An 18559-nucleotide genomic window follows, 5' to 3' on the forward strand; every position below is an offset into this window, starting at 1 on the left:
GTCAGCAATCAACAGTAATGAATAGACTGTGACTTCATGTGTTATATGGCAAATTTGTATATAGTATGTGTAGTTTGACTATCTGGTATATGACCAATATATACCAGATTTGCTATTGATTTTTTTGTCACCGTCACAAACTTTATCTCCTTCCACTTACCTCCTTACACTCCCTGCCCCTCCTCTTCTCTGGGCACCATATATGCGAATTGTGTACCCTTTTGGGTGTTTTTACGATTTGTTCTCTGCATAAAATGCATATCCCCAATGTGATTAAATAACATTGGTCGTACTTTACTGTATTTTTTCTCATTTTGTTACTTTTGTTTGTCAAGATTTTGATGTATTTTATTTCTTTCCCTTCCATGTGAAAATCACTAATACACTGGGACCACTTTAATATATACCGTCCCTCTGTATATGAGCATTTATTTTCACTATAGATATGTAACTATCTTTCTGTATTGCTTTGTATAAACATGTAGAATAATTATGTTGTTATAAAAAAAATTCAATCATCTTTAGTCTACATGCACTTGCATCCATTGTGCATCTACGTACCTCCATGTACTTGAGTCTGTGTGTCTGTTACTTTTCTCCTGAAAAAGCATATCCAATGCACTACCCTATTTCTCATCCTGTACCTCTATCAATATCTTTAATCTACATATACTTACCTCCTTTATGCATCTATAAACTTTCAATGTACTTATGGATCTATATATGTATCACTTTCTTCCAATTTAGCATTTCCAATGCACTACCCTATTTCTCAGCCTATACTTCTCTCCAATATATCTTCTGGCCCAACTTTCTGACTCATCTCAAACTTCTTTCTACTACTCTTTCCAATGCACTACCCTATCTCTCACCCTATACATCTATCATTATATCCTCTACATCCACTCTCTCATGTATCCCAAACACCACACCACTACTATGATCCCCAAAATAACCCTTTCTAGACTATCTCCTACTCTACCCCTCCTTGCATCATCTGACACCTCTTTTGCTATACCGATCCCCCAAAACAAACCTTTCTAAACACTCCCCTCTGATTCTTCCCCTCCAAAAACCCTTTTTACTCATCCTACTGCTATGACTTAAAAAAAGAAATCCTTCACTCTTCTATTCCTCCACTATCATTTTCAATCAAAATAACAGACTAACATGTTCACTTCTCAAATTCCATATTCCACTATTCTAATTCACCACTAATCCTTTATGGGTTCCAGCCAATAAAGCGCTTCAACACCCCATCAGGGTTACAAGCGCTATATAAATGCAAACCTTTTTCCAATTTCTACCCCTCCCCAACCCTTCTAATCCAAATAACTGACTAACATATCCACCACTCAAATTACTTCATTTTTCCCTATACTAATTTTCAACACTAATCCTTTATGAGTTCCGGAGTAGCGTGCTACTCGCCAGAAAAGCGCTTTAACACCCATCAGGGGTAACAGGTGCTATATGAATGCAAACCTTTCTTCCCCTTCTATCCCTCCGCTATCCTTCTCACTCCAAATAACTGACTAATATCCACCACTCAAATTAAGTCAAGTCAATTACTTTCATATTTCACCATACTAATTCACCACTAATTCTTCATCGGTTTCCGGAGTAGCGTGCTTCAACACCCCATCAGGGGTAACAAGCGCTATATAAATGCAAACCTTTTTTCCTCTTCTATCCTTCTGCTATCCTTTCAAATCCAAATAACTGACTAACATATCCACCTCTTAAAATGTACTTGCATGTTTCGCTATACTAATTCAACACTAATCCTCTATGGGTCCCAGAGTAGCGTGCTACTCTGTAAAAAAGCGCTTTGATGCCTCGTCAGTGATAGTAAGCGCTATACAAATGCAATTACAATACAATACAAGTAGGCTGGGATGTCACCTTGGACAGCTACAGGTAGTTCATTGGGTCATATTTTTCTATTACATTCTGACACTTTTCGTTTTGCTACGATGAAACAGAACAGACTTATTTTAGAAGTCGTCCGCTAAAATTGCCTACTCCTCCAAACATATATTCTCTGTAAGACTATAGCACTGTGACTTTACAGAAAGTGATGCAGTAGTTCATACACCACTTAATTTATATTACTTTTCCAACACTCGTATAGTTTAAACGTTTTTCTTTTAAGTTAGTTTTACTTCTAAGGCATTCATATTTCTTTTGTGTACCTATATTAACTTACAAAAATGAACAGCACACCACATTCTAAGATGGCCGCTGCAGGGCGAATCCTAGAAAAAAACGGGATAGCACCTGAAACCGATGCACCACGCCCGTTGTCTTAAAACTCAAGAGGGTGGCCATCTTTGAGTGATCTCTTTATTAAAGTATCTATCCCGCATGGTATCTTTGAGTGATCTCTTTATTAAAGTATCTATCCCGCATGGTATCGCAAGTTAAGCATGCTTACAATTTATTTAATTAGTTTGGATATCATTTCTAACCTTTTTTTCATTCAAATAATCTAAAGCTATTTCACTAACATTATAATCACGTTTTCAGCGCACTGCTCAAAACATTGTTTACTACATTTATAATGTTCAATCGCCCGCCTAGTTAACCTCTCTTAGTGCGTAAATGTCTAATTCGAAGGGGGTCAATTTCTTTCAGTCGCACGGTTGCCATCATCTCCCCGGTGCGTTGCGTGACTACTTTTTATTTTGTCCCCAAAAAACATAACACACCAGTAAGAGGTCTTGCGACGACACCGTCTCCTGTATACCACAGAGGTGTCGTAAACACGTAATTGTTAGTGGAGTCCTTTAAAACTTCCATTAGTTCATGTTTCACTGTTGGGTATGGAAATGTGAAAACTCCTTATATTAAAATGCATATTTTCTCTACCTCATATTTCCAGTACATTCTACTAGTCTCTCTCTTCCGAGAACGGACTGCGACTTTCCTTTTCCAGACATGTAACCTCCTCCATTCGCAGATGAGCGCTCGCTTTGCTTCTGTACCCTACGAACATCCCGTCTTCTCTTTCTATTTTCGCACCCTTTGTTCCTTTGGGCGGGGATTTGTTTTCAAACCTCCCAATGGACGCCCTGAGGCTATTGTTGAGTGACAGGTGAGGGCAAAGAGCAAGCCATGTTGTGCACGATAGTCAGCTCTATGTGACAGGAGCCAAGCAGTGACAGCTCAGGCACTGACAGGTGTACAGACAGGCAGGTTCTAAGACAGAGAGGGCTGGTCAGGCTGGGGTAAGTGTCAGTGATCGTGTGCTGCGGTAGTGACAGGGAGTTCTGACTAGAGAAGGGACATCAAGCAGCGACAGGGAGCTCAAACTGGAACAGGGAGTTCAGTCAGTGACGGAGAAGTCAGGCCAGGGATCTTGGGCCGTGACAGCAAGCTCGAACAAAGGGCACGAAAGTCTGGAAGTGACGAGGAACGTAGAACCTCTCCTCGGGGTTGGACTGGGAGATTAAATAGTGTCAGGAACCTATTACCGTGGATGGCTGTTCAGGCTGGAGACTTAAGAAGTGACATATTCCTCACGCTAGATTAGTGACCACAGCTAATAGATAAAGCTGTCGTGGGACTCTCGGGAGTGAGAAAGAGCTCTGTCTAGCCTGGAAGGTCTGGTAGTGACAATCCTCAAACTGCATAGGTGGGGAAATTTGCCTGCTCAGCATCATCATTGGCTCTTGGACACCTCTGAGTCGCACAGAAGGACCCCAGGAGGTAAGTGGTATCACCCACGTGGGTATAATCCGATGACCCCACTTTCTGGGCATTTACATACAGCTGCATGTCGTCTTTCGGTTACATCAGAGTGCCGAAGGTGAACATAAGATCTAGTTTTTATGATGATGGGAAAGTGAAATAACCACAGTATGTTTACCTGTTGCTTTTCATATAGACTTTCCTTTTAATGGGTTAATGCCAGCGCTTCTAAGCGCCGCTACTGCACTTCAACTGGTGCTACACTGCCAGTTCTGAGCAGGGCTCCTATACTTATTAATAGTAGCACACTTATCCTGGGCTTTTGTACAACTGGGCAAGAGCTAGCACTAATCAGCCAGACCGCGTCACTTTTAATAAGGCAGTAGTGTCTGTTTTATTTTTAACCAGGCAATACTAATACTCCTCAGCACGGCTGCTGTACTAATTAATAGCATCAACTCTTCCTAGCAGGGCCTCTGCACTTCTCATGGACCAGTACCAACGCTTCTCACCAGGGCTAGTTTATTTTTATTTTCGTAGTTCAAACTTTTCCTAGGATGATGTACATTTAATGGACCCGAACCAGTGCATGGCTTTAGTACGTTTAATGGGCCAGCACTTCCCAGCATACATTTTGTAATTTCACGGGGCTGCATCCGAACTTCTCTGCAGGACTGCTGCACTTTTTTTTTACAAAGAATATAAAAAGTGATGGATGGAGTGCTTGAATTAATCTTAGTCACTTAATTACTCGGGCTACATCTCAGTCCATCGTTAATTTGCACACCATGCCACCTCCGTTTTGATCCAGCCATATGTAAATCAGTCTTACCTTGCTCCAATGTGAACAGTCTAGCCTGAATTGCCAATCTAAGTCCTCCCGGTACTGGAACGCTAGCAACACAGGACCGGTTTTACCTTATTTATGGGCTCATTAGCTGGGTATAGCTTGGTAACAGTAACACAGTGTGCACAGGACCAACACCTGGGCATAACCGTCTCACTTGGGGCGACATACTAAAGTATGCAAAAAGTGATGGATGGAATGCTTGATTAATCTCATCCACTGGTAATTACTCGAGGCCGCATCCCAGCCCATCCTTATTTTGCACACCATTCCACCTCAGTTTGGAAAAAAAGAACTGGACAATAACCCATCGTTGCAAGAGTGCACCTGAAGGTGTCTGAGGTTTGAACGATCAGTAGTCTGTCGTTTCTACTTGAATGAAACCCCATGCTGAATTCGATTAGAACATCTTATTGTGGCATTATGAGTATTTGAATAGAAAGGGGAAAATGCAGTGGATAAGTCGGTGTTGTAGTTGACACAGTGCCACTACTTTGCTAATCTTGGCAAGGTGGAGAATGTTCGAGATGAGGCATTAATTGAGGTTACCACTGTGCCCTTTATTTTAATTTGAGGCAACCTTCATCTCCAACTTTTTCTAATAATTGATTCTAATATAATTTGAGGTGAATGTATCTGGCAACACTCTATACAATACTCAATGCAATGCAATACTTTAAATATGAATGCAAGGCTGTGCTTGTTTTACACCATTTATCTTGCACCCCCAGGTAGTCCATTGGTGCTGCATATCCGCAAATAACCCCCGACACCACCTTCTTTCACCTGCACCATGTCGCGCAGGAGCTCACGCTTGCAGACATCCCGGTACTACCAGGGCGATGAGGATGATCGTGCGAGTACCAGCAGTGCCGGCAGCTCTTTGCTGGGGGGCAGTCAGTCCCTCTACAAAGAGAGCCCTCTCAGGTAAGCGGGTGCGAGGTAGTCCAGTCAGGATACACTCCCCTCATTTAGAGGTGGAAAACCACATTTGAAAATTCTGTCTTTGGGTGAGTTGCATAGTGCATTGGTTGAGAGAATGGATAAACTACAAACTGCTCCTGTACTATTGCCAGAATCCAAAATGTTTAACACTCCTTATACACAGATGTACTCTCATAATAAAAGGTTTTGTGATTGTGAAAAAGTTGATAGGAGATATAAACCAGCATTGGTCACTTTTTTGATAAAACATCGTTTTTAACGTTCTTGTGATAAAATGAACAAGTGTTGTAAAAATACTTTTTAGTATAAGAGATTGAATGGGAGGGTGGAAGATGAAGGAAAAAAGAAGAGAACAATAATAATTGTTTCTTCTTATCTGTGTGACATTGGAATAATAGTAGTACTGTATGTGTAGAGAATAAGCAGACTAAACAGGAAGTTAGGGTTAGTGGGCACTGTTGGGACAGAAAAGTCACCTGCATGGTGACTGAATGCACCCCTGCCCAGACTGCCCCAGCTGCATGGAAATCTAGCATCCGTGGTGCTCATATTTGGTCATAGGCGAACATGGATAATACATGTGCACCATGACCAAGGCCATTCTCATGGTAATGTGGTCTTGTTAGAGTGAAAGGGGCACACCAAGATCAACCCTCATAGTGGTAGAAGTCTACTGCCCTTGCCAGGCGTTAAGTGACATGACTGCCGTGGTAGCAGCATATCTGTTTTGAGTTTCATAAGAGTCACAAGTGTAAACAGGCCTTTTTCCTTTGTCACTGGAGTGATGCCTATTGGCCCACTAATGTAAAGTTCCACAGCTACGTTCTTAAGTCGCATAAGGCCTGTGTGATGACTGTATGGCGCTCCATGCATTGCGTGATGTGTGTGTTCTGTGATTCATGTGTGGTACATAAAATGGAGACCTGTGGGTTCCATTTTGGAAGCACAGGCTAGTGGGAGGTGAGGACTGCAACCCTAGACCGGAGATGCAGATTGCCAACATTCCTGAGTGCTGGGGTGGAATAAACACACTCGAGAAAGGGGGCAAAGCATCCTCTGTGCACATTAAAGCTCACTTTGATCCCAGAAAGAGTTACTGGTCAATAGGGTGTGGGCTCATTGTCAGGAGAGATAGTGGATTCTGATAAGGCGGGCACTGTAGGAGCAGGAAATCATAATAGCGGGGGAAGTTTTAAGCCTTTGCACCTTTGTGAGACTTATATCAGTGGAGGCTGACAGCCAAGTGTCATCCCCGGTTACTCCCTCAGCCTGTGTTGTGGGTCATTCGAAACTGCAAACGTTCCTGCTGTGGCGGGCTGCTCTTTTGACAAAGGACAGGACGAAACATAGGGCACTTTGAAGATTAACATCCATAACAGTGATTCCAAAGCACAAGATATTAAATCAAATCTGTGTCTGGAAATTGACTATAAAAGTGGGAGTGTGGTTCCCACAAGCGTTTCATTGGCACAGGCAAGAGCACCACAACTTTGAGCTGCTGCATCTACTCTTCACCTAGATGAATGAGGGGCCATCACCCAGAAAGCCAAGAATACTTGCCCTGTGCCTGGAGCACTAGCTTTCTGCATGCTTGCCAAGAACTGTGAGAAGGAGGAGAGAGCATAGAGGGAGAGAAGCCCAGGGGGAAACTGGTGATTGGGTCCCTGTGATCAAAGTGTGGGGCGTCCGGTCCATTCAAGACTCTTATCATGAGAAAGAGAGAGAGCTGTCCTCATTCTTACGAACGCCAATGAGAAGTTTTGGTCCATCGCCCGTTGAAGTGACAATGTCAGGGACTTTACCATAAACCCCCCTCCTCCCATATAGCAGAAGAGGGCTACTAGGACTGTCCGGGCTGTCGCAGGTGGAAGTAACATCGTTGGGATTGGCACCAGTTACAGCCAACATCGTTCTGGTCATCACCCCAGTATGCCAGTAGGGGGCCACTGGGAACCTTTGGGCTGTCGCCCATATTGGAGGAGTCCCCTTGACCATGAAAAGGACTTTAGAGCGAGAACTAAAACCACCCACTATCACTGCCTCTGCCCATCACCATGCCTGCTTGAGACGTGAAGGAGAAGCAGCCTACTGCTCCAGGAAGCCATCACCGACTGTGACCACCTCAGTGCACCGCCCCCGCTGACCCCAGAAAGACGCAGTGCATTTTGCTAATCACAGGAGCACTTCCTAAGGCTGTGGCTGAATTAGACTGGAGCAGGGCCAGCAGGCCATTAGAGACTTGCACGAACACTCTGTGTTAGCACTATAGTGAGCTGAACTTTCATGGTCAAAGTGGGACTTTGTTGCACGGTGATTGTGCAGGCGGCTCCTGTGGGGTCACTTTGATTAAACCTCCAGAATCACGTTTGATAGCGCCGAGGATGGAGAGGGAGGACCTGGTAGACACTGGCTAGGAAGGCGCGAGAGCTCTCGCCCTGAGAAACTACAGCGTATGTAGGTTAGTGTGCTGTATTATATTTTGATTGTGCAATAAATACTTATTTTCCTACCAAAAGTAAGTATTGAATTGGACAATCAAATTATTGGGGGCACTGTTTGTATTTTGAGTGTGGCCCTTGCCCTTACTTTCCCTCAAAGAGTCTTGTAATGCTCGACCTGCACTACCTCTGAGAGTCAAGTGCTGAAGGGGGTAGTACTTGGACCAGTTGCTCAGGACCCATAGTAGGATTGGCCATGAGACATCAGGAGTAAAAGGCCACAACCCCCAGGGTAGGGTCTCGATCCCCTGCTTGCCCCATTGTCCTTTAAAAAGGGTTGTGACAGACACATTCTTGGAATGAGTTTTTGAAATGAGTATTCCATAAGATTGTTTAAAATTGAAATTAAAGCATCAGACACATTTTCTCGGTTTGCAAGAACGAGGGATATTAGGTCATATGAAGTGTAGGTGTTATAATATCCTCCCTTTTTGGATAGATTAAATAACTGAATAAACTTTTTGTACCAATGATGACATTCTTAAGTATAGCAATCCTATTAGCATTAGAACAAAATTCAAATTTTAATTTAATGATCCTAGCTAAACCGGAAATTGTTTCACTGGAAAAGTAAGTGTTAAAACACTTCAGAAAGCGTAAATTCTAGCACAAATTTAATGCAAAAACAACGAGCACCACTGCAAATAATCACACGACAACTGTGAGTTCAACCAACCAGAGCGGCCAGTTATGTTGAAAAGGGAGCTACGTCTTACTACAAGATGAAGGACATGTGCAAATATGCTACTTCAAATAAAACGGCTTCTAGGCATACTAAAGTCATGATACTTAGCCAGCACATTGAGTTTAAAAGGCACTTTAGATTAATAAGCAAATTATATTCGTATTTGATTATAAAACATATTACGTGCACGTTGTGTTGTCCAGTTACAGATCAATATTGAAACTATAGAAATCTGAGATTACTTCTTTACACAAATTCAGTCATAAAATGTCTCAATGCTTCAGCTTTCACATAGTCAATATGACTGTCCTTCTAATCCTCAAAGGTCTCAAGCGGAAAGGTATTGGCAGTGCCTTTATTTCCACAAGTGTGTAAGATGATGCACATTCTTATTTGTATTCAAACATGTAGAACAACCCAAATTAAAACAATTGCAGTGATTATTTTAAATATTTGCATTCTCCAATGTCCAAAAATGCTGCCTACCTACGTCCAGGTGCCACAGAATTTAAACTCAAGTCCGTTCTGGAATTTGTGCAGTTTCCTGGCGCTATCTATTATATCATCTGTTTGTTCATGTATGCTGAGTGAGGTTTTGGGCAGATAAGTGCAGCATTCAGATCCCACAATAGCAAACCCCCATTGCTGATAATAAGTAATCTAATGCCATCCTGTGGCTGCTAATAAGTAATCTAATGCCATCCTGTGGGTGTCTACTTGATCTACCACTAACCCCAACGCTAGTGTGGTGGAGTTAGCCATTTGTTCCTTGATCTCCGCATTTCTTCTCACTTCATCTAAAGCAACTGTTACACCATATGTTGGGATTAGAGCAGAAAATAATCTAGAAGTAGTAGAGGTAGCCTTCCTGCCTCTTCTCCTCTACAAAGAGTGATCAACAAAGTATCTCATAGGAGGAATGCTGTATCAAAGATAACTAATCCCATTCCAGTCTAAGGGCAGCCAAGAATTGACACAGGATCCACAAATGAAAGTATTCATAGCCTCCCCTTCTGATGGCACGTGTGAATCAACAGTCAATGAGGAAAAGGGGCAGTTCAAAGGTAATGTTCTGTACAGCAATGTCACATTTACTATTTAAGCAAAAACACTGGAGATAGTTGCTTTACAGTGCTCACAGTAAAATCCTAGTCCAGTCAATGGACTAGCTCCACTCCACTAACTCTAACTCTAACTCCACTCCTGTCTCCCCTTTGGAGTCCCCAAATGATCTATTCTCGCCCTCCCTCTTTAACCTCTTTATGGAATCCCTCACCCTCATTCTTAAACAAGCAGGCATCAACTACCACCGCTACGCCAATGACACCAAAATCTTTTACAAGATTAAAAATCATCTTGACATCATACACCTGAACAACACCCTCACCAAGATCCAAACCTGGTTCCATTCCAGTAATCTCAAACTTAACCCTAATAAAACTGAAATCATTCTCTTCTCCCCTAAAAATAACCCTCTCCCCGTTCAATCCTGGATCTCTGACCTTAACGCACTCAACTTCTCACTCACCCTGTCCAAGCCCGTCATATCTCTTGGTATGTCTGTCGACAACTCCCTAACCCTAAACGTCCACATCAAAAACTCTGCTGAAGGAGCCCTATTCACTCTTCGTCACCTCAAGAAAATCAAACCCTTTATACCCACTGATGACTTTAAACTTATAGTTCAGTCACTTGTTCTTTCACGTATTGACTATGGTAACAACATCCTCAACAGAATCCCCAAGGTCCACCTTGCTCTAATCAAAGCTGTGCTCAACCTTGCAGCCGGGCTCATCACAGACTGCAAACGCTTCGATCACATATCCCCGGCTTTCAAATCTCTTAAATGGCTCCCTATTGAAGACAGATCTGCCTACAAAACCGACCGCATTACTCATAAAGTCCTCCACCAAAACACTCCGCAGTACCTCTCAAAAAAACTCCTCATGCGGGTACCTCACGACCTCTGAGAAGCACCAACACCCTCCTCCTAATCCCACCACTGCATAAAAAGAAAGCCACACAATCAAGCTCCTTCTCTGGCAATGCCCCTATTATCTGGAATGCCCTCCCAAAAAAACATGCGCTGTAACCCCTCCTATTTCAGCTTCAAAAAAGACCTCAAAACCCATCTCCTCAACTATTATTGGGGATCCTAAACCTGTGACCTGCACTTGATCGCCAATTCACCATGTTATACTAGTCCAGTAATATTCATATATTTTCCTGAACATCATCTACCTAATTACTTGATATGTATAGCTCTTCCCCATGTTTATCTATTTGATTTGTATATTTTCCATGGTGTTTTCATGATCTTTTATCTATTTGTATGCCATGTTTGACCAAATTATTATTGGAGGTCCTAACCTGTGTCCTGCACCTGATCTCCAATCACCATGTTATATTTGTTCATTTCTCTAACATCTTCTACCTAACTACTTGAAATGTATAGCTCTTGCACCTGTATATCTATTCTTTATTATCTTTATCTACTTGTTTGCCATGTATTATGTATATCTATTCTGATTTGTATATCTCACATGATGTTTCATTATCTTTTATCTACTTGTTTGGAATTTTTGCTATGTATTATCTTCTCTTGTAAAGCGCTTTGATACCTGTGGGTCTAGCCAGCGCTATATATAACTTTTAAAATAAAATAAAAAAATGCAAGATGAGTAACATCTAGCATGTTCTGTTTGAAAGGATTATTAGACTTTTCAATGCCCTGATAAGAGCTAGGGGATATGCCAGCACACTATGGCATTCAATGCTCATGTTAAAATAGATAAAAGCAAGGGTCAGTGTAATGGATGGGCACATCCCTGAAAGGGATCCCATCACCTGCACCCACTTGCAAGTGCATGCAAATCCAGCAAAAAGAAAGATTAATCATTTGTCTGTACTTTTCCGGCAACAGCACTTATGAGTTGTTTCCATAGGTGGAGTGGTGGCTCTGTCTGATAACTGGTTAAGTACAGTTAACCTTAGAAATTGTTTCCCATTGCCAGCAAGGCTGTTGCCAACCACCAACCAGACAGTTAAGACAGCAGCAAAGATAACAGGCCAGACCCACCGAGGGTTCCAGGATCCAAGAGAAGCTTGCCTACCTCGTATGAAGGTGGTAAAGATGAGAGGCTGACGTGGCAACTTTGTGCATTGGCAGTGGAGCAGGCAGAGAAGATGGACACAGAGTGCTTAGCCCACTGACAGATGGCAGGATAGCAACAGCAGAAAGTCCAGATCTGGGGTCATACAGAGGTCCAGAGGTGGAAGCAGGACTACGATCTTCTTTAGGAGGAACCGCTCATTTGCTATAAGATGAGGGGATCTATGTCTCCAGACCCCAACATTTAACAGCTGGGTTGGTGATGATCAGGACTAAGTGGTATACACCTGTTACAACGCATTTTTTACTCCGCACTACCATTACAACGCGACCATTACTCCGCATACCATTACAACGCATTGCGCTGGGGGGCGCTCTAGGATAGGTAATAAGTATAATTTACTATCCAACACCTTCCCTAGGATCCACGGGGACTGGAGTTAGAATAGTAAATTATACTTACCACTATCCAGCGCCCCAAGGCGCTATGCGTTGTAACGGTATGCGGAGTAAAAGTCGCGTTGTAATGGTCTGCGGAGTAAAAGTATGCGTTGTAACGTCATACATCCGGACTAAGTAGTGTCCTTATCAGCAAGGCTGCAGTGCGGTCTTTCTCTGGTGTACACATATGTACACCCTGTCACCGGGCTGGAGGGAGTGGCAGACTGGAGGGAGTGGGAGGCTTCAGTCCGACATTCTGGTCTGGTTCCTTGAAACTGAGAACAAAAACTGTAGGGACATTGTACAATCATTCTTCAGTACTACAAAACTGCATCATCATTTAACTGTAAATGGAACTTTGCAGGTCATACTGACCGATCCAAAGGCAGCATCATGGGCCGGTCAGTGACTATTTCATTAGGGCTCGATTTAGTCTTCTGGGAAGAAATTACTCTGAGAGATGGAGGTGTTAATGGCAGGGCATCAGGCCATTTTAGCTAAGTCTCAGAGCATATCTTAGCTATCTTATTCTTGGAGGTGGGTATTGGTCCTTTCCCCCTTCACTGCTGACCGCTGGGTGATGAGTATACTGAAAATGCTACTCTACTCCCAGGACCAAGCAAACTGCCTGTACAACTGCTTACACAAAGTGAGTTCCTCGGGCACTTGCAGTCTGGTATGGTACTCCAAACAGAGCAATAAAATCTCTAAATGCTTAGATTCTGAGATTGCTTCTACATAGGCATAGGGTTACGCTTACACCCACCCTGAAAACATACACACACAAAAACGGAACTTATGAATAGTTAGCAAACTTTGACATCTGGATAAAGTCCATGAAGGTGCACAAAGGAACTCCGAGGGGGAGCAACGTGGGTGGTATTAATACCCATTTCGGCATTGTGAGCCAGGCTAATGGCACAGGGCTAGCAATAATTTTGCTGTGGAAGAAAAGAAGGGCACATACCAATGGGTTGCTCTGGTACATAACCTGTCATCCCCACCTGGGCTGTTCCACGATGCAACCTGGCAGTTTAGGGAATAGAAATTTCTGTTTGACCATACGCCCAATACTGTTTCTTCTCACCCCCTCATTATCCCTTTTTTAGGTCTCGGCCTGATGTCCGCAGCGCATGCGCTGATCTCGTCATATGAGACTTCTTGGAATCTATACGATTCCAAGAAGCCTCGTCCCAGCTCTCCCTGCAGATTTCATTTGTGCGCAATCTATCTAACCATGTATTCATTTGCGCATTATGATGAGCTGGCAAGTATATTTCGTGTGAGGCGGGGTTGGACTACAGAGGTATGTTTGAATTGTCAGAGCCTTTAGAGCCAGAGAACTAGGTCAGCAGAGCTGCTTTAGAGGGAAAAAACAGGTCAGCAGAGCTGCTTTAGAGCCAGAGAACCAGGTCAGCAGAGCTGCTTTAGAGGATGAGAACCAGGTCAGCAGAGCTGCTTTAGAGGGAGAGAACCAGGTCAGCAGAGCTGCTCTAGAGCCAGAGAACCAGGTCAGCAGAGCTGCTCTAGAGCCATAGAACCAGGTCAGCAGAGCTGCTCTAGAGCCAGAGAACCAGGTCAGCAGAGCTTCTCTAGAGCCAGAGAAGCAGGTCAGCAGAGCTTCTCTAGAGCCAGAGAACCAGGTCAGCAGAGCTTCTCTAGAGCCAGAGGACCAGGTCAGCAGAGCTTCTCTAGAGCCAGAGAACCAGGTCAGCAGAGCTTCTCCAGAGAACCAGGTCAGCAGAGCTGCTTTAGAGCCAGAGAACCAGGTCAGCAGAGCTTCTCCAGAGAACCAGGTCAGCAGAGCTGCTTTAGAGCCAGAGAACCAGGTCAGCAGAGCTGCTTTAGAGCCAGAGAACCAGGTCAGCTGAGCTGCTGTAGAGCCAGAGAAACCAGGTCAGCAGAGCTGCTTTAGAGCCAGAGAACCAGGTCAGCTGAGCTGCTGTAGAGCCAGAGAAACCAGGTCAGCAGAGCTGCTTTAGAGCCAGAGAACCAGATCAACAGAGCTGCTGTAGAGCCAGAGAAACCAGATCAGCAGAGCTGCTTTAGAGGGAGAGAACCAGATCAACAGAGCTGCTTTAGAGGGAGAGAACCAGGTCAGCAGAGCTGCTTTAGAGCCAGAGAACCAGGTTAGCAGAGCTACTCTAGAGCCAGAGAACCAAGTCAGCAGAACTTCTTTAGAGCCATAGAACCGGGTCAGCAGAGCTGTTGTAGAGCCAGAGAACCAGGTCAGCAGAGTTGCTTTAGAGCCAATAAACCAGGTCAGCAGAGCCGTTGTAGAGCCAGAGAACCAGGTCAGCAGAGCTGCTGTAGAGCCATAGAACCAGGTCAGCAGAGCTGCTATGGAGCCATAGAACAAGGTCAGCAGAGCTGCTTTAGAGCCATAGAACCAGGTCTGCAGAGCTGCTGTAAAGCCAGAGGAACCAGGTCAGCAGAGCTGCTCTAGAGCCTAAGAAGCAGGCCAGCAGAGCTGCTCTAGAACCAGAGACCCAGGTCGGCAGAGCTGCTGTAGAGCCAGAGAAACCAGGTCAGCAGAGCTGCTTTAGAGGGAGAGAACCAGGTCAGCAGAGCTGCTTTAGAGCCAGAGAACCAGGTCAGCAGAGCTGCTCTAGCTGACACTGACTGACGGACACTGACGGACACTGACTGACACTGATTGACTGACGGACACTGACTGACACTGACTGACACTGATTGACTGACGGACACTGATTGACATTGACTGACTGACACGGATTGACTGACACGGATTGACTGACATGGCTGGACACTTGGACAGGGTAATGTGAGGAATGGGCAACAACATTTCATACAGGGATAATTGGGCTGTAGAAAGGTGCTGTTTTTTTTTGTGAGAAGGTGTACAACCACAGAAGGAGGCACAGCAACAGTTTTTTTTTAAGTTTTTTTTTTAAACTTTATTCGTGATTATACATCCAGGATAAAGGTACACCATTAATCATCGGGCATGTTAGACATCACGGTTTTCAACTTTACCCCGTTCAGAAATAATACAATTAGGACTCCTCAACCTGACTGCCCAAGTGTAGATGAGTACCCATCTTTGGAGCCACCCATCAGTAAAAGAGCTTACCCAGTACCCACCCACTCCCTCCCCAACTATCCCTCCCCCAACCCTCCCGTCTCCTGGATGTAACACTCTCTCAACAATGCAAATCTCTGTTCCACGGTGCTGACCGCTCTGTTCCAGAATAACCGATAAAGGCATACACAGAAACATCCGATCCACGTTGGCGCCTTTTGTACTCGGCCTTTTGCACTCAGCGTATAATGTGCGGTCAATCATTCTGGGACAGCGCTGGATCCAATCTGTCTAAGGCTAGTACCATAACCTCCCAATCCATAGGCACAGCAACAGTTAATGGAGAATATTTCCAGATACTTCAACAAGGTTTGCAGCTGCTATCACATCCTTTAAACATCTGAGAAGAAATAAGCTAGCTTTGATCCTCATGACTGTACTAAATCTACCAGTGCAGGTCCATTATGTTCCTGACAGTACTAAGTAAAGGCTTGTCACCATCTGGGAGGCCTAGGCCAAGTGCTGAAGCTAGTGCTTGCTTGATTTTCACAAATGCATTTTTGGCTTCACTAGACAACTATAAGCATTCAGGCGTGTCTTTTCTGATATTATCTTGTAAAGGACTTGCTATTTCGGCATTGCCCAGGACCCACTGTCTGCACTACCCAGCCATGCCCAGAAATGTACATAATTGGGAGACAGTTACCCGGCAAATCTGCTACTACAGGGCAGATCCCTTCCTCAGCCTCAGGTGGTATTCTGGCTAGCTTCTTCTGAGGGTTGACCTACGCTTTCCCTGATTTTATCGATGATGTGAACCCCTCATCGTTGGATCCAGTGAACTACGACGTGGACAGTATCTGTGAAAGTTACTTATTTAAATCAGATGACATGGCAGGTTCATTTTCATTGCTTAGATGATTTATGCTCTTCTATAGTGGTGCGAGCACTGAGTTTACTTCTTCACGAAGTATATTTAAAAAAACACTTTCTGGAGTGCAAAATATTAAATGCACTACAAATTAGCTTACAGATTATATCCCTATCTCACGGATTACATTGGGAATTTAGGCTAAGCAAAAAGGAAAGTTTATCAATGATGGGTCCCAGAAAAATAGAGACTGGATCCAAAATACAGTGAGGAACTTTTTGATTAGAAATGCCGACGGTGTCTTTGGCATGCCAGACGGAGGTAAAGGAGGGCATTAGAAAAGTTTTTAAAGCTGAGTTCATGTGTTTGAGATGAGTAGTATGCTTACCAATAATGACACAATCTACAATTGGCAACAACAACAAACATTTAAGGAGGGTCAAGGGGGATTTTAAAGACCACACTCTGATACGGCCCCAACAGTACTGGACAAACAGAAGTGTCAGAGGGTCTGGAAAAACAAGAGGGGGAGCGCTATATATATACCCAAAGAGGACTAACAATGACTAACTTCATCAACATACCAAGGAAATAATATACCCAGGGAGCAATATATCAAGGAAATAAGGGTCAACCTCACATGGAATCTAACCAGTGGTCATATGAGGATTCCCATCAGTCACCACACGGAACCGCCCTTCATCATTTGGGTTCCTCTTGAGACCACTAATGATGTTATCTATTCTATTTCACATGGAGGGTTATGATGGCAGAATACCCACCCATGATCAGATAGATTAACGTGGTCTCTCTTCTCAAACGTGGAAGATGTAGTGAAAAGGGGACTGATATCGTAGTGCAAAAAAATTGTGAAAGTAAAACAAAACTAAGTGTATGTGAAATAAAATTGGATGAGGGGGTGCTGAACGTGGCTTTATTCTATTGCTACCCACTCCACCAATGTTAAAAAGTAGACAGAGATAATCCAATAGTTCTCGGATCATCTAATGTATTCTGGGGTCAACATGTTTCTGCAATTTGTGACAATAGTTGTCATTGCTTTCATCAGGACCAATATACAATATATGCTACTACGAATTTGTGCTCTCAACGAAGAAAGAAAGAAGTGCTCAAAATTATAAATGATATACATCTTCCAAGTGGGGTAAGATGTTAATCTCCTTTGGTTATTTTGACAATTCATTTCTAAGGTTGAGATCAGTGCACTATATGAAATGGCATTAAGAGTGTACCCGGAAAAACGTTACTTCCAACTAGGATTACATAAATCTGACCTAGTATAGATGTACAAGTAAAGGAACGCTATGTTTGCTTCAAATGACTACAATATAACAACTTCGTGTTTTCACTATTTCTAGCAATATCCCCATTGGAATGGTGAAACCATCGATACAGACATCTAGTGGACACAGGTGATCTTAGTATCGAGTTTTGAATTATTCATAATTCATTTATAATTTTGAGCACTTCTTTCTTTCTTTGTTGAGAGCACAAATTCGTAGTAGCATATATTGTATATTGGTCCTGATGAAAGCAATGACAACTATTGTCACAAATTGCAGAAACATGTTGACCCCAGAATACATTAGATGATCCGAGAACTATTGGATTATCTCTGTCTACTTTTTAACATTGGTGGAGTGGGTAGCAATAGAATAAAGCCACGTTCAGCACCCCCTCATCCAATTTTATTTCACATACACTTAGTTTTGTTTTACTTTCACAATTTTTTTGCACTACGATATCAGTCCCCTTTTCACTACATCTTCCACGTTTGAGAAGAGAGACCACGTTAATCTATCTGATCATGGGTGGGTATTCTGCCATCATAACCCTCCATGTGAAATAGAATAGATAACATCATTAGTGGTCTCAAGAGGAACCCAAATGATGAAGGGCGGTTCCGTGTGGTGACTGATGGGAATCCTCATATGACCACTGGTTAGATTCCATGTGAGGTTGACCCTTATTTCCTTGATATATTGCTCCCTGGGTATATTATTTCCTTGGTATGTTGATGAAGTTAGTCATTGTTAGTCCTCTTTGGGTATATATATAGCGCTCCCCCTCTTGTTTTTCCAGACCCTCTGACACTTCTGTTTGTACAATCTACAATTGGCCATTTTTATCAAAAGTGATTAAGGTAGCCACTCTGCCCCAAGAAGTGTGGACAAGAAGGTACGACTTACCATATGATATGGAGCTGCCCAGTGCTGTAGGGGGTTTGGATTGTGGTGGTTGACTATCTTAATAGTGTTTGTGGAGGTGGGATGGAGCCCTCAGCGAAATGGTGTTCCCTGAAAGTTTGGGGTGAAACCGATCTCGCCCATATGGACTTCCTCTGGTCTTTGTTGGGACAATTGGTGGCCAAAGCAACATTGACAGGCTTTGGGGGGCTGTTGC

The 18559-nt window shown here is 43.4% G+C and overlaps 1 protein-coding gene across 1 annotated transcript in view; it reads left to right on the forward strand.

Moving 5' to 3' along the window:
• Nucleotides 1–3124: 3124 nt before the first annotated feature.
• SUN2 (Sad1 and UNC84 domain containing 2) overlaps nucleotides 3125–18559 on the forward strand; it is a 131268-nt gene continuing 115833 nt past the window's right edge. Inside the window, exons 1-2 of the mRNA XM_078650227.1 lie at nucleotides 3125–3711; nucleotides 5272–5467. Coding sequence (XP_078506353.1) covers nucleotides 5334–5467 — 134 coding nt within the window. The 5' untranslated portion in view covers nucleotides 3125–3711; nucleotides 5272–5333. The remainder of the gene's footprint in view (nucleotides 3712–5271; nucleotides 5468–18559) is intronic.

This window comes from Lissotriton helveticus, chromosome 1_1, assembly GCF_964261635.1.
Source record: "Lissotriton helveticus chromosome 1_1, aLisHel1.1, whole genome shotgun sequence".
Classification (NCBI taxonomy): Eukaryota; Metazoa; Chordata; class Amphibia; order Caudata; family Salamandridae; genus Lissotriton; species Lissotriton helveticus.